We start from the raw sequence: 16,449 nt of genomic DNA on the forward strand, positions 1-16,449 counted from the left end.
TTTGAGACAGAAACTGTATTCCTATTTTTAATAAACCTGTCGATTTGGAAGGCTCAACTTTTGCTGGCCCATTTTTCTCCTTGAAGTTCGACTATGCTATCCTATTTTCTGTTGGAGATCCACATCGGCTGCAATTCAATTTTGTTTTGGCTTCTGGTTGTGTGATTCTTGTCTCTGCTGAAGATTATTTTTTATATCCCTTGTTGAAGAATTGACGATTCTTGGTCCTGATTTGCTTGTGTTTTTGGATTCTGTTGGCTATTGTTATGTTAAGACTAATTACCAACCTCTTACTCAATAGGGGGAATCCAAAGTACCCAAGACTCTTATGACTGAAATTTTTACCCATCATCTCATCACATACTGAAAACAAATAAGAAGCTGCTACTAATTAATGTAAACCAGATCCAAGCCCAGCCAAAGAGGGCCAGGGAGTTTACCAGTACCCTGCGTCCCTACCTGCAACCCGGGAATTTCTTCCAACACAGGGCTATTTTGGTCATTTTCATAAATTTTGCGAGTTATCAATGAGTCCTTATTAGAGTTGGATCCCAAGTTTGTGAAGTACACTAGAGTTGTCCTACTGCTTGCAAGGAATCTACATCTAATCTTAGAATTCAAATTGGATTCCTCTGCAGTATGTTCTCGAGGTTCTTTGTGTGATTTAAAGTCTTAGGAGTTTCAGATTGATTTGACTTGCAAGTTAAAGTCTAAGTTGGATTTCTTTCTAAAGTTGAGCCCCAGTCTAATTTCTTTTAGTGGGCTATAAATAAGCCTTCAAACCTTGTAAAACAGCAGATTGAATTTGATGAATAAAAATTGTTTTGAGTGTTGGAGGCCACCTAGTGAGATCGTGGGTTCCCTAGAGGGGGGGGGGGGTCAGTGATTGGTTCAAGGAGATCAATTTCTGCAGTTTTTCTGATTTACAGCATTCATACTCAAGTCCCAAGTAAGTTCAAACCCCCTCCCTACCCAGCCCCTTTCCTTCTTTTCTCTCATCCACAGCCCACCCACACCCTTCAAAACCCTATTCTGCAATCTAGCACCCCACCCCCTCACAAGCTTTCATTCCCCTCCCCATACCCTGTGGCAGCAACCGCAAGACTCCCCCACCCCTATTCCATTAACCCCTCCCCTCCCCAAACCCTAGGATAGCCTTCCAGCCCTTCTCTTCTCACTTTCTCTTCTTCTTCTTCAACCTTCTATCATGTGGCAGCTTAGGAAACCCAAAACCAGAATTATTCCCACCCATTAAACCCTAGATTACCCTTATCCTCTAGATCCCATGTCCAATTCCCCCAAACTTGTAGGATCATCTTCCCCATCCCCTTACACTCTATCCCAAGCCCCATCCCCTTCTAAAACGTAGAATTTCTGCAACTTGTTTTCTTATTAGGAAACCCTAACCCTAGAATTTTCAAAACCCTAGATCTTTCTAATCCTTCATCCAAACCTTAACTCCTTTTAGGTTTAACTTCTCTAAGACCCAATTAAAACTCGACCTTAAACCTAGCTTAATCCAAACCCTAGAAACCCAAACTAGTTGCAGCGTTAGTAGTCTAAAGTTGCAGCGACACTCGTAATAACATTACTCGAACCATCTCAAATTGCAGCGGCACTCCAGTAGGTGCTTCCTCTCTCTGGCGACTTCTTTTTTCTTCTTTTTCCTTTTTTTCCCCTAAAAAATCTGTTACAAACCAATTGCAGGCTTGCAGAACCGGTAGTCAGAAGTTGCAGCGGCACTCCGGTGAAATCATCTCAGGCGAAGGACGAAGGTTGGAGTCGCTGTTTGCTTCTGCTTCTCTTTGTTATTTTCTCCTTTCATTAATCTGTGATTTTGTTACGCCTAATAATTTTAACAAAATAAATGATCGATTTGCAATAAACTCCGGCGATCTTTTGGGTGTTTGTTCACCATGGCATGTCTCCGACAAATTTTTTTTAACTCTATTATCTGACAAATACCCTCATGCTCTGAGCCTCTGATTGTTGTTTCTGAGATTCTTGGCCATTTTTTTGGGTGTTTGTTCACCGTCTTCTCAGGCAACGGTATGTCTCTAGTCATTTTCTTTTTTTAACTCTATTATCTGTTTCTAAAAATAAACAATGCTTAATCAAGGACTTTGTAAGTTGTATGACCTGTTATTGAATATCCTCATGCTCAGAGCCTCTGGTAGTTGATTCTGAGATTCTTAGCCTTTTCTTAAAAAAAACTTTGTTTTCAGAATTCAAAAATGCTTAATCACTATGATCTGCCATTAGGAACTTTGTATGACTTGTTATTGAATGCCTTCATGTGCTCTGAGCCTCTAGTAGTTGCTTCTGAGATTCTCGGCCATTCCTTTTCTTTCTTTCTTTTTTTAACTCTGCTTTTATAAATGCTTAATTAATATGAATTGCCATTGGGGATTTCTTATGAACTATTATTGAATACCTTCATGCTCTGATAGTTGCTTTGGGGATTCTCTTACTTTCATCATTTTGAAAAAGAATTAGAAAACACACTCATGTGTGAATCGTGAAGCTTTATGACTCTTGAAAATTTTGTGAAAAATGACAAGACATTTGCTCAGTTCAACATAGAAGCTTCATAGATGTTTAATACTTTAATTGTCTTTGTGGTATCATTATTATTATTTTATTTTTTTTATTTTGGCTGATTATTTTTATATGTTTCATGTTTTTTATTTGCCGATATTTCCTAGTTAGTTACAATGCCCTCAACTAATAATCTGGTGGATGCTGCTGGTGGGGGTGAAGCTAGTTATGATCCCTCGAAAGACCCAAAGAGAAAGGCCAAGTCAAATGACCCTGGGTGAAAGTATAGGTATTGGCCAGATGTTGCTGATAAGAATCTTTGTGCAACAAAGACCTTAAAGGAGGAATTAGAAGATTGAAGCAACATCTAGTAGGTTGATATGGGTATGCTATAAAGTGCACCAAGACCATTGCAACAATTGCCCAAGAGATGAATGCAGTGTTGTTGAAAAATAAAAAGAGGGCAATTGTTACTGATTTGGATAATGAGGAGTATGATGATGTTCAACAAGTAATTAGAGAAGAACATCCTACTCCTACCTCCACTGAAGGAGAGACATATGCTAGTGTTGGGTCTGACGTGTGCTTTAAGATACCAAGCTCTAGGACTGCATCAAAGAGATTGAAAAGTGCCCTCAATAAGGCAATAGTAAGGGAACCTATGGATATGCATCTTAGACACACTCCTGAAGAAGTTGTTGATGATAGGAGGGCAAATGGTACTACTCAAACAACAATCTTCAATATATTGAGATCCGCAAAAGAAAAGAAGCAAGTGGATAACCACATCACTGAATGGGTGTATCAGTGTGGCGTTCCATTCAATATAGTTAAAGCTAAAAGTTTTGAAGTGATGTTGGAGTCTGTTGCACAATATGGATCTGGGTATAAGCCCCCAACTTACCATGAAATCAAGGTGCCTTTATTGAAGAATACGAAAGAAAGAACGATGAAGATGTGGAAAAGTTATGAAAGGTATTGGAAGATGTAAAGATGCACACTCATGTCTAATAGGTAGATTGATAAAAAGGGTAGGCACCTCATCAATTTTCTTGTCAATTGTCCAGAGGGAACATTCTTCCTTGGTTCTGTGGATGCATTAGCCACGTGCAAGATGCAAAAATGCTCTTTGAATTATTGAATAGTAAAGTTGAAGAAATTGGGGAGAACATGTAATTCAAGTGGTGAGTGACAATGCCTCAAATTACAAAGCAGCAGGGGCATTATTAATGGAAAAGAGGACTACATTATATTAGACTCCCTACGCTAGAAGACATTGGGAATTTGGAACAACATAAGAGGGTGATAATTTAATCAAAGAGAATAACCACTTTCATTTATAGGCACACAAGATTGTTGGAGGCCTTAAGATAGAAGACAAATGGCAGGGATCTTGTGAGGGCTACAGTGACTAGATTTGCCACTTCATTTTTTGACACTCCAAAGCTTATTGACAAAGGATGACTTAAGACACTTATTCATTTATGAGGAGTGGACAAAATCCAATTTGTCTAAGACAGAAGCAGGACAGAAGCAGGGAAGAGAGTAGCTGAGTCTGGAGGATTGCATTAAAGCACCACAACCTCTTATGATTGTATTGAGGATTGTAGATGCTGATGAAAGACCTGCATTACCTAAAGTGTCTGTAGCCATGCAAGAAGCTAAGAGAAGAATAAAGAACAATTTTGGAGGCAAAGAATGACTCTAGAAAAAAGACATACAAATAATTGATAGGCGATGGGAGTGTCAGATGGAGAGACCTCTATATGGTGCAGCCTTATTTTTGAATCCTGGGAAGTTCTACAATTTAAATATTGTGGATGATTGTGAGTTGATTAGTTCTCTCCAAACTTCTTTCAATGCAGTTGTTGGAAGACTAGCGCCTGATGTAAGTCTACAAGATAACGTATAACACAAGGCAAATGAATACAAGCAAGGTAGAGGTCCTTTCTCCACAAGTATGGCTACCAGACAACATACAACTATAAGTCCTCATAAGTTTTTACTTGTATGCTTTTTATTTTTAGTTATACTTATTTGGTTCGTAACTCTAGTTTTTATGTTAATCTTTTTTTTTTTATATTATAGTTACCTGGTGGGATACACATGGAGGAAATGCTTTTGAGCTTACAAGGATTGCACGGAGGATACTAGGCCTTTGTTGTTCCTCCTCTGGTTATGAACGGAATTGAAGCACATTTGAGTTTGTAAGTATTAAGTGATTTAAGTATTTAAAATACTTTTAAGTTTAAATTTTGGAAGAATGACTTGGGATTCTCTTCAATTGCGTATGAATTCAGATTCACACCAAGAAGAGGAATAGGTTGGAACATGAGCGGTTGAATGATCTAGTTTTTATTTAGTACAATCTTTGTCTTCAAGAAAGGTTCAATGAATGACGATTACTGAATAGAAATTATGATCCACTACTCCTTGATGAGCTTAACTGGAGCAGTGAGTGGATGGTTAGTCAGCTTGATGATTTAGTCCATCCTAAGGGTGATCTTACTTGGAGCACTACTAATAAAGCTATGGGGGCATCTGCATCACTTGAGGGCAAGAACAAACCCAGGAGAGGTCAACATCTACTGGAGTTAATTTATGCTATTCACGTCGCAGGTCTTTGGAGAGGGTGGTTAGGAACTTGACTTTTAGTCTGATGAAGACATGGAACATGGAAGATTTGAATGATGATGAGAATATTGTAGATGATTATGGTTCGAGGTCTAGGACAAGTACCTCTTTGGAGCAACAACAACTTCGAGAAGATCTCCCATTTGCTACCAATTTGCTTGATGATTACAACTAGTTGATTTATACTTTTCTATTAGGAATTTTGGATATGGATTGTCAATTTTTATTGGGAATTTTGGATATGGATGTTTTGTTATATTTGGGATTTGGACTTTAAATTTAGATTATAAGTGGGATTGTTTGCTTATATACTTAAAACTTTGTATTTGGATATTTGGCTATATGTTTTGTTTCATTTTCTTCTTCTACTTATGAGGATATTTGGCTAGAGCTCAACAATGTAGAGAAGGTGAAGCTGTAGGTGTTGGTGGAGTTGTAGGTGGTGCTAGTGCTGGTGCTGGTGATATTTAATGAAGGTATGTTGTCTACTTGTTTTGCTTATGCATGTGTTTACTATTTAGTCCCATTTTATCGTATCTTGATTCTTGAATTCAATTGTTAATTATAGTATGATACTTGGAATTTATTTAAGACCTACTATGTGTGGTTTATAGTATGTTGGATGACTTGAGGTAGGCTAATATTAGTTTTTTTTCATTATATAAGATATGATAGATTTATGACGAACAAGAGTGTATAAGATGTACACTAAAAATTTAACTTAAAATACCTCAATTGCCTCAAAAGCACCTCGGAGGGCGCCTCGTCGACTCATCGCCTCAACTAGCCTAAATAGCCTCTCACCACCTCGTCGTCGTGACAACAGTGCACTCAGGTAACCTTCTTTTTCTTTCTTCTAGTCCTAATTCTTGATTAATCGATTCTAGAGCCTCCTCTCATATGACAGAAAATTCTACTCCTTTCAAACTTTAGAAAATTTTCTTCACCTATTATCTTGGCCAATAGAACTACTATACTTGCCACGGGAATTGGAGATATATCTCCTTATCCCAATTTCAACCTAAAATTTGTACTTTGATACCTAATTCTCCTGTCAATCTCTTATATGTTAGTAAACTTTTCCATGATTTCAATTGCACTATTATTTTTATTCGAGCTTTCTATGAGTTTCAAGACAACAAGACAGGGAGAAAGATTGGTTTAGGACATGAAAGGAATGGCTTTTATTACCTAGAATCATCTTCCTTAACTTCCATCACTGCTAATTTTGTTACAGAACCGAGTGCATTACAATGGCATAGGTGTTTAGGTCACCTTTCTTTATCAAAACTTAGAATTGTGGTTCCCTCTTGCAAAAATGTTACATCTGTTGAATGCAAAGCTTGTTAGTTAGGGAAATGGCATAGAACATCTTTTTCTTTGTCTGATTCTATTAGTCTAGAAACTTTTGATTTAGTGCATTCGGACATATGGGATCCTTATACGAATTTAAACCAATTCAACTATGAGTATTTTGTGACTTTTGTCGATGATCATTCTCAAATGACATAGTTATACTCATTAAAATCCAGATCTCAATTTATAACAATTTTTTTACTGAAATTCAAACACAATTTGGCAAAATAATTAAAGTGTTTCAGTCAAACAATGCCCTGTAGTATACAAAAAATGAGATTTCGGTGTTTTGTGCTTCAAAAGGGACCGCCCATCAAACAAGCTGCTCTAATACTCCACAAAAAAATGGAGTCATAGAAAGAAAAATTACACACTTCTTAAAGGTCACACGGTCACCTTTGTTGCACATGAAAATTCCCTTAAAGTGTGATGTTGTTTTAGGTACCTAGGTTTAATCATAAATAAAAGAGGTGATATAAAGGATGATGTTTCCCAAAGAATTAAAATAAAGTGGATGAAGTGGAGGGTGTGTCCAGGGTCTTGTGTGATCGACGTATTCCATAAAAGCTTAAAGGAAAATTCTATAGGACTGTCGTTCGACCAGCTATGATGTACGGTGTAGAGTGTTGAGATGTTAAATCATAGATAAACTCAATGTAATAGAAATAAGGATGCTAAAATGGATGAGTGACAAAACTACGAATAATAAGATAAGGAATGATCATATTAGAGTTGGTCTAGGAGTTGCTCCCATAAGTGATAAGCTTCAGGAAAATTGTTTGAGGTGGCACGGCCATGTTCAACAGAGACCTATAAATGCCTCTGTATGGAGAGTGATATAATCCAGATTGAAGGAACTAAAAGAGCTAGGGGTAGACCTAAGATAACCTTAAGAGAAGTGATGAGAAAGGATAGGTATAGCTTAGGCCTTGTATCTAGCATGGCATCAAACAAAATTGCGGCCTAGTATCTAGCATGGCCTCAAACAGAACTAATTGGAAGGCAAGAATCCATGTAGTCGACCCCATTTAGGTGGGATAAGGCTTATTGTTGTTGTTGTTGTTGTTTTAACTGCATGTACCCTGATTAATCACATGCCCTCATCAGTTCATCAAAATAAAATTCCGTTTCAAGTTGTTTATCTGGATCATCCCCTTGTTTAATCTCTTTCCAAGGATTTTTGGGTGTATTTGTTTACTCATGTTTTTAATTGAGTCCTCGAGCAATTAAATGTATATTTCTAGGCTATTCTAACATCCAAAAAAGATTATAAGTGTTTTGACCCATTAACCATCACCAATATGTTTCTACATATGTCAGTTTTTTCGAAAATACCCCATATTATCCTTCTCAAACTGATTCTGAAAAATTTGATCTACGTAATACCTAATGATCCACCTGTAGAAACACCTCCGGTTCCCCTACAAACTTATCAAAGAAGGAAGAAAACGGTAAATGATCCCAGGCCGGAAGATCCTCGTATGATTCTACACCAAAAGCAATTCATGTTGCTACAAATTCTAAGGACTTACCAATTGCTCTACGGAAACCTAAAAGATTTTGTACTCAAAAAAATACAGCCAATGTCGCCTACCCAATAACCAGCTTTGTGACTACTTCCCATTTACCTTCGGCCTATCAAGTTCTTGATAAATCTCTCAATGAACACCTCGTACCTACTTCCGTGACCAACGCCCTACATGATCCCGCCTGGAAGGCTACAATGGACACCAAGATGAATGTTATATATTCTCGTAACACTTGGACATTAGTGGACTTACCTCCTAGAATAGAAATTGCAGGCTGCCGATGGGTGTATGTGGTAAATACAGTGCTGATGGGATAGTTGAGCGCTTAAGAGCGCATCTTGTGGCCAAAGGATATACCCAGATATATGGGCTTGATTATTTTTAGACCTTCTCATTCAGTACGGATTCTTCTTTCCCTAGCTACCAAACTAAATTGGCCCTTGTACCAATTAGATTCAAAATTACATTCCTCTACGGTGATCTTACAGAAGAAGTTTACATGGAGCAACCTCCTAGGTATGTTGCTCAGGAAAGGAATTCTACCAATGTACGTAAACTTCATCACTCCATTTAAGGATTAAAATAGTCACAAGAGCGTGGTATGATAAGTTTGTTTCCATGGTTTCAAAAGTTGGTTTCTGGACATGCTACTCAAACCATTCAGTCATGGTAAAGGAAGGTGATAAAATTGTGGTCATCATTGCATCTGGAAATGATGAGGAAGGCACTGATAAAGTCATAAAATATTTACAGCAACAATTTCATATTACTGATTTGGGCCACCTAACCTATTTCTTGGGTATTAAGGTCGTGAAAAGCCAAAAAAGAATAAGCCTCTCCCAAAGGAAATATGTCCTTAGTTTACTGGCCGAAACAAGCAAACTTGAATGTAAACCTGCTAAAACCCCAATGGATGGAAAATTTAGCCTTGATGATGACAATGAGGAAGACTATGAAGACCACCACAGATATAGATAACTCATAGGGAAGTTGATTTATTTAATGGTCACATGACTAGATGGTGGTGAGTAGGTATATGCAAACAAGGAAAAGCATTGGGGAGCAGTATGCAAGATCTTGAGTTATTCAAAGGGTGCTCCAGGAAAAGGGTTGATTTACAAACCTAATGCTAGTGTCGCAGTACAGGCGTATTCAGATGCTGACTAGGCAAGTTTGGCAGATGATCGGAAATCTACCATAGGCTATTATACTAATATACTTTCCTTGGGGGATTGGCGGAGCAAGAAACAAACCACTGTGGCTTTATCTAGTGCAGAAGCTGAATACAAAGCTATTACTCACATAGCGCCAAACCCCGGTGTTTCATGAGCGCATGAAACATATTAATGATGATTACCATTTTGTTCATAAGAAGATGCAACAAGGATAGATTTTTCTTGCTCATTTTCGTATAGAAGAACAATTAGCAGACTTTTTATAAAACCTTTGGGAATTGGAAGAGTTGACTATATTTTGATCAGCTAGGCATAATCAATAGCTGCACTCCGAACTTCCGGAGTGTAAAAATAAAATAGAAAAAGGGATACAGGGGTTTTGGATTTTAGGTTCTGGGTGCGATCTTGGTTTCCTTTTTCTTTCATAGTTGGGATCTACCTCTTCTAGTTGATTCTATGTATGTTGAGATTAGTGCTTAGAGGCCCATTCATTAACATGAAGCCTACCTTGACTAATTCAATTTCTCTCTTCTTCCTCTTTTCTTTCTCTATTTTCTTCATCATCTACAAGTCCATCTATAGTTCACCCAACACCAGCATATTCAATATAATAGGAAACATGGCAATGTATCTTGTTAATTGCTTTGGTGTAATCATATCATTGACCATAGACATTCAAGTTAAGCGATTCAGCATTTGCCAGGAGCCAACAGATAAGAACCCTGTCGTTTATACATCCAACCTAATAGGATTGTGTGTTCAAAGCTTGCAGATGTCCTGACTTTTACACAAATTTTATCCAAAACCTTAGGAGACGCCCATATTGATAAATTCTGGTTCAGGCATTTCATTGTTTACCAAAAGGAAACTAAGTAAATGCTAGTTTAAAATCCCAAAAAGTTTGTGTACTTAAGTAAGATCCAAGAGATCAAGTGTTTAGTTGGTCAAAGGAGCAACATCTTTAGAGAGCTTTTAACTTCTTCTTGAACATCAATAGAGTATCCAGACAAAATCGGCTGGTATTCTGTTCTTCTTCTTTCTGTCTTTCTTTCTTTTTTTCTTTTTTTAAACTCCAGAATTATCAGCCAATTTGGGTAAACACTACCATCTACGTACTAAACTATGATCCTAGGCAAGGTCTAAAGTATCCCAAGATACAATACTAGCCAATACGTATCCATATTGATACAACCGATACGATACATATCGATACATCTCCCTATTGATTACACTAAACACATTGACTAGTACGACATAATACATGATACAAGATGATCTGTCTCTTAAAATCACCTGACCAATACCATAATCGACACCGATATTTTAAACATTGATCTTAGGGAGCTTTTGAAGAATATTAAATGGAACTCCCGGGACTATGGCACTCTAATTGGACCACAACAGTCTTGCCCCTCTACCTATTACAGCAGATTTATTAAAGCGCCTCTCCTGTAAAATATTACCTTTACAAACCCATTGTCCCACCCATTAGTATTACAAACCCATTGCCACAGACATTAGTACATTACCATCAGAAAAGCTTATATCACAGAAATTTTTTGTTAATAAAATGCTAACTCTGTCGAAAGGGACTAATTTTTGAGTCTGAAACTTGGGGAACTTTTTCATACCTAATCCATTGCAAGTTGGTGTCTTTACTAAGTGTGTCCCCAACCTAAATGCGAAGTGTCTCGCCTTACTAATTTCAAATTGCTTGCATTGGGTGGTAGTTTCAGTTTCAATGGGATTTGATTCTTCGGTCTACCACGCAAGGTTGATCAGGATGTTTGACCGACATCTTGTAGAATTCATTAGTAAGAAATTTCCATGTAAGACCACTTCAGCAACTTAATGGTTGGTAATTTGAACTAGAAAATAAATGAACGGTAAGTCGGTAACCCAACAAAATGAGACCTTCTGTCAGCTAATTTGTTTTCAGGCATCAGAGTAGTGGAGCATCGTAATTACCTCATCAGTCTCGGGAGGAGCTCTGTAATCTGGAAGCAAGCAAGACAAATCGATTCTCGCACCGGAGACAATCAAAGCTATCCCGCACATTTCTTTGCTTCTCTCTCTGCTCTCAAAACTCGAACTCTTTCACTTCTACTTTGGGATCATCTGGAATTCTGGAGTCAGGAAAACCGAACGCTCGAAGAGTCTCGAAGAAGCCTAAGGCAGTGTTTCGTATAGTTTTCCATTTCCATTTGTACCCAAATAATTAAAATAAATAGAATCGCTGATGTTTAGTAAAATTTATACAGCATATCTCTTTCTTTTTCTTTTTCTTTTTCTTTTTTTTTTTCTTTTTTTTTTAAGACGGCTGAAAAAATATAAAAAACCGAAAATAGGTCTCAACCAAGGTACACCTTTCGCCGAATTTTCAATTTTGCTTCTGTACGGACGGCTCGCAGCATATTTCCATTAAAAAATGATAAACCCACCTATATTACTTGGTTTTTGCTGACGGTTCGGTCCAAGTGGTATTAGGCGGTCCGAGTTGGGCGGTTCGATCAAGCGTTTTATACCTGTGTCAAATACGTAGATACGAATTCAAAAACCACTGAGATTTTCAAAATATTTTGAAAAACACAAAAGCCAATCTGAAACCGCCCAACCCTCATTTCGTGATTTCGATTTCGAGGTCCGACGAATCTGGAGAAGAAGAGGAAGAAGAGGAAGAAGAGGAGGAAGAGGAGGAAGCACAAGGCAATCTGGAGAAGAAGAGGAGGAAGCACAAGGCGATCCCAACAGGCTGACTCTCAGTATTATTCATGGCGCGTCCCAACAGGCTGTTTCCAGTTGAGGATTTCTCAGAAAAGAAGAAGAGAAATTGAGAAATTTAGACGGTCTTTCCCCACGTTTTCGCTCTCCCCCATTTTCTCCCCTAAATTTAGCTTCCTTCATCTGCATGTTGCTTATCTCAGAGAGAAAGAGAGGGAGAGAAGAGAAGTCTGTGCTCTGGGTCTTTTGGGTGTTCTTCGAAGGAGAAAATTTGCATAATCGTCTGATGCAAACTTAGCAAAGAAGCAAATCATAGCGAGAGAGTGAAGAAACAGAGATGGATTTTATTAAACGAAGACCAGCAGCTAAAAATTCTGTGGTTGCTGGGTCTGTTTGGGAAATTAGAATGAAGAGCGATGCAGTCAATGGTGGGATCAAGGTGTTCAGTGGGGCAGAGAATTCAGAAGGAGTCGTTGGTGAGGATAAAGGGCTTCAATTTTACAACCGGGTGAAGCGGAATCACAATGATGGAACCTCTGGGAAGAGGAGAACTTGGAATGACAGAAACCCATCTCAGATAAGGAAGACGAAATGGGAATTGAAGAGATTAAGCGATGAAGCGTCTCGGAAGGAGCTTGATGTTTCTGTTTCATTTGATTCTCCTCGAAAAATTTTGACGGATGATGAAGGTATCGATGCTGATGGTGAGTACGAAAGAGAAGATGAAGTGGGTAATTTAGAGATTGAGGTTGAGAAGAAGATTTATGATGATAAAGAAGTCAGCTTTGCAGGACAAAAACCTAAAGAAATAGGAGAAGAAACAAAGAAGGTTCTCCAGATTCATGAAAAGCCTATGACTATACCTATCTCTGTTAGTGTGAACAAGAAAGTTGCGAATGAAGAGAAGAAACCCAGGAAATTTGTGAATGAAGAGAAGAAAGTTCATCATCAGAATCGAGAAAAACCCAAGCACATTTTTTCAAGGGTGAATAATAAACAGCAAAGCCCTGTTAGATTTCCTCCTCTCATCGATCCTTCTCTCAGAAAAACAGCACCTGGTAAATTATTTCTTGTACCATTTTAGAGATTTCAACTCCTGATTCTGATTGTTTCAGTATTAAATTCTTTATTATGTCTCTCCTCAGTTGCATCTTCAGCTTCAGCTTCAGCTTCAAAGGTGTTCGACAGTATTCGGGATACATCACACAAGTTGCAGAACATGGGTTAGTTACCAATTTCTCGGCTAAATTGATATGATTATGTTTATTTATTTACTTGAAAAGCACCATCAATTTCACAGTGGTTCTTTCAATTTTAGTGGACTTGGTGATGTGGAGAGACGTTTCAAAATCAGCTTTTGCTTTTGGAGGGGGAATGTTCTTCCTGCTCTTATCATCCTTCATAGGAGAGCTTAATTTTAGGTAAACATTACAAGCCACAGTGATTACAACTCTCCAATAATCTCTGTTGCCATCACTTCCCATCACTGAATTCTATTTTCAGTCCTGATTTTCTACAGCTTGATTTCTGGAATTTCCTACCTGGGCCTTGTCTATATTGCTACTAACTTCTTATCTAAATCAATTCTATTCAGGTAATCCTCCCAAACAACAAATCTTCTTAGTAAAAAGTTCCCATTTTTCTGTTTCTGTCTTTTTGATTTTGTATTCCTTATCCGAGAAACCAAATGTAACAGGGGAAATATAGGTGTGGATATATCAAACAAGGATTGTAAAGTGGAAGAAGAAGAAGCAATCAAGTTATTAAACAGAAACCTTCCTTACTTGAATGAGTTTCTAGTGAATCTCAAGGGCCTCTTATCAGGGGATCCTGCCTCTACAATGAAGGTGAAGTGTAAAATAAACATCTCTCTCTCTCTCTCTCTCTCTCTCTCTCTCTCTCTCTCTCTCTCTCTCCTCTCTCTCTCTCTCTCTCTCTCTCTCTCTCTCTCTCTCTAAGGAAGCAGAGTTACTAAGAAAGATAAAATTTTGATAATGGCAGCTAGCAATATTGCTGTTTGTTTTGGCTCGATATGGAAGTTCCATAACCATTTGGGGGATGGCCAAACTGGGTTAGATCAGATTTCTGAATTGTTCAAAACTTTTACAGTTGAACTATCCAAAGAAGAACCTTTTTACTGTTGCTGTATTAATTATTCTTCACTTTCTCTTCTTTGGGTAGGTTTCTTTGGTCTTGCCATGGCTATCAACTCACAGCTCATGGTAATGAAGTTCTATTATTGCCTCCTTTTTTTTTTTTTTTTTTTTTCTCTCTTTATAATATCTGCTGATGCAGACCAGTCAATAGTCAAGAACAGACCTGGAGACTAATCAATGGGATATGATGCACCCACTCTTCATTGGTTCACACCCAATTTCCCAAACCCAATGATGATAACTCCGTCGGTCGGTGCTTTTAATTATGGGACCTAGTCCTTGCTAATTGAGCTGCTTCCTTGTGGTTATACCTGTGTGAGGGCCTGGGTAATCTTGTTTCTTGCATCACTGGGAGAATGTGGGGTCTGTAGCATTCTTTCTGACAGTAAAGAGGCTATTGGAGTCAAAGGAGAGTTTTTAGGCAATAATTGGAAGTCATATGCTGTGAATGATAGCACGACCTTTTGATATTAAATGTATGACAATCACAGATAATGATAATCAATTAATTTGAAGGACTCCCCAGATCACTATAAATTGAAGCTCTCATAAAAGGTCAGATGAGATCCAATGAGGATGCCTCAAAGAAAAAGAAAAAGAAAAAAAAATTAAAAAATCTCTTCTTTGCAACTTCCTTCAGATAATGTGTGAAGTAAATCAGGTTAACTGTAGTTGTCAATGAGTTCCAAGGCAGGATAAGATTCATCCATGTATGTCTGATTGTTAGCTCAGTTATGAATAAATACACATTTTAGTGCAAATATTTTGCTATTTGAAATCCTTTCTTTTGACGCTCTTATTCTGGATGATGATCCCAGATGTGTATTGTTGTTTATGTTTTGTTTTTCAGCAAATTCTTTCATCGCTTGTGCTATTATTCAGTTGGTGTCTTTAGTATTCCAGGCTGATATTATTTTGATGAGCAACAGATGCAGAGAGTGACAAAATACCAATTATAGCACATAAGCCCTTTGTGAGAGAACTGAAAAGTGAATTTCAATATTCCCATGTCTTATCTTTGTTGGGGAGATCCACTGGGAATGCTTATGACAACTAGCTAGAGATTTAGTTTTGAGGCTGTTTTAGTGTTACAATTTTGTGAGTGTAACTTTAACTCATGTTTCCGAATATACCCCAATCACATTATATTAACGAGTAGTATTTTGTCTTGGTTGAAGTGACTAATCTTTCTCTTTCTTTGCCAAGTGATTGACTAATGACTTCAATCCTCAAAGAATGGTTTAGTAGCGGTTATATATGATGCACAACATTTTCCTTCTTGTCCAGTTGTCAGATGATGAACTTTCTAAACAACACATTGCCAGAAAATGCTGATCAAAGTCCTATGGTTTTAGATGGGATGCCCTCAAATATGTTGTCGGATGCACTTATCCGATTCTTTGATTCTTAATAGCCGAAGCCGGATAGTAGATGGATATCCTTTGCTCCCAACTTCGCAAGTGGATGAAATAAATAATCTCCATGATGATTTCCCAGTTGCAAATAACAGTGGGTTTATCGATTCAGATGCTTCAGTCTCTAGAAATTTGATGCTTGATAGACAAGCCATCAGAAATGTCCTTGTCAGGGGCTTGCATCTTGTGAACAATGATGAGTTGCAGGAGCAGTTCAGCCGAGGAGCATCTCTCTCTGCTGCATCCCTTCCCAACCATTTGGAAACAACCAGTACTTTGCATGAAAATCTTAATGGCATCACAATGTATACCCCAACCACATAACCCTGATAAACATTATTAAGGAGATAATCAGGTTCCACTGTTCTCAACAAGGCCTGCGTAGTTGATATGGTTAGAGAAAAAGTTGTTTTATTTAATTTCTAGTGACAATCAATTGGATTTTTCTTGTGTGGCTTTTATTAGTCACTATTCCTGCTCAATGTTTCAATAATTTGAGTTATTTTCTGTTTCAAGTTTTTGATGTGACAATTTCTAATTATGATTGATTATTGAACAGGAACAGGAAAAGAGAAGCCTGATTACTTGGCCACACTGGATGTAGATCCAAGCTCACCTACTTATTCAAAAGTTATCCATCGACTACTTGTGCCTTACTTACATGATGAACTACACCACTGGGTTGGAATGCCTGCAGTTCTTGTTATGGAGATCCAACTGGCAACCGCCATTTTCTGGTCCTCCCATCAAAGTACAATTTATGGTGTGCTTTTGTGCCACTTGCTTTTCCGTATTTAATGTTGAAAACTGAAGTTATCTATTGATTTGAGGGTTGCAATTATTTTTAGATAGCTGAAACACTTATGAAAGGTGTTAGGTAGGGTCACTGATAAAGCATGTGGACTTCAAGCTTTCAGGCCTGGGA

At 37.8% G+C, this 16,449-nt stretch overlaps 2 protein-coding genes across 13 annotated transcripts in view; one reads left to right on the top strand and one right to left on the bottom strand.

The window, feature by feature from the left end:
* LOC149011243 (Asparagine synthase family protein) overlaps window positions 1-11,455 on the bottom strand; it is a 92,874-nt gene extending 81,419 nt beyond the window's left edge. For all 6 annotated transcript variants that reach the window (XR_016174512.1, XM_089162206.1, XM_089162204.1 and 3 more), the window contains exon 1: window positions 11,201-11,455. Coding sequence is in view for 5 of the 6 variants with exons in the window: in XM_089162206.1 (XP_089018332.1) it covers window positions 11,201-11,290 (90 nt within the window). In the remaining variant the exon portion in view is untranslated. The remainder of the gene's footprint in view (window positions 1-11,200) is intronic.
* Window positions 11,456-11,819: 364 nt separating this feature from the next.
* Window positions 11,820-16,196, top strand: LOC149011244 (uncharacterized). Of its 7 annotated transcripts, none has more exons than XM_089162208.1 (8): window positions 11,820-13,011; window positions 13,099-13,176; window positions 13,254-13,374; window positions 13,473-13,547; window positions 13,650-13,800; window positions 13,955-14,024; window positions 14,135-14,175; window positions 16,084-16,196. In XM_089162208.1, the coding sequence occupies exons 1-8, from the start codon at window positions 12,291-12,293 to the stop codon at window positions 16,126-16,128; spliced, it is 1,302 nt and encodes a 433-aa protein (XP_089018334.1). In that variant the 5' UTR covers window positions 11,820-12,290; the 3' UTR covers window positions 16,129-16,196. The 7 variants fall into 7 exon arrangements, 6 of the variants coding, with proteins under 6 accessions (XP_089018334.1, XP_089018333.1, XP_089018335.1 ...); XM_089162207.1 differs by lacking the exon at window positions 16,084-16,196 and adding an exon at window positions 15,397-15,459; XM_089162209.1 differs by lacking the exon at window positions 16,084-16,196 and adding an exon at window positions 15,397-15,459 and having other exon boundaries at window positions 13,272-13,374.
* The last annotated feature ends 253 nt before the right edge of the window (window positions 16,197-16,449 follow it).

Source organism: Hakea prostrata, chromosome 7 (assembly GCF_041222555.1).
Source record: "Hakea prostrata isolate BN-2017 chromosome 7, UWA_Hpros_2, whole genome shotgun sequence".
NCBI classification, from domain to species: domain Eukaryota; kingdom Viridiplantae; phylum Streptophyta; class Magnoliopsida; order Proteales; family Proteaceae; genus Hakea; species Hakea prostrata.

Excerpts from the sequence above, each read along its gene's own strand:
- LOC149011244 (XM_089162207.1), top strand. The coding sequence starts at position 12,291 with ATGGATTTTATTAAACGAAGACCAGCAGCTAAAAATTCTGTGGTTGCT. Across the intron at positions 13,548-13,649 it reads TCTAAATCAATTCTATTCAG|GGGAAATATAGGTGTGGATA; the intron begins GTAATCCTCCCA and ends CAAATGTAACAG. Across the intron at positions 14,025-14,134 it reads TTGGGGGATGGCCAAACTGG|GTTTCTTTGGTCTTGCCATG; the intron begins GTTAGATCAGAT and ends TTCTTTGGGTAG.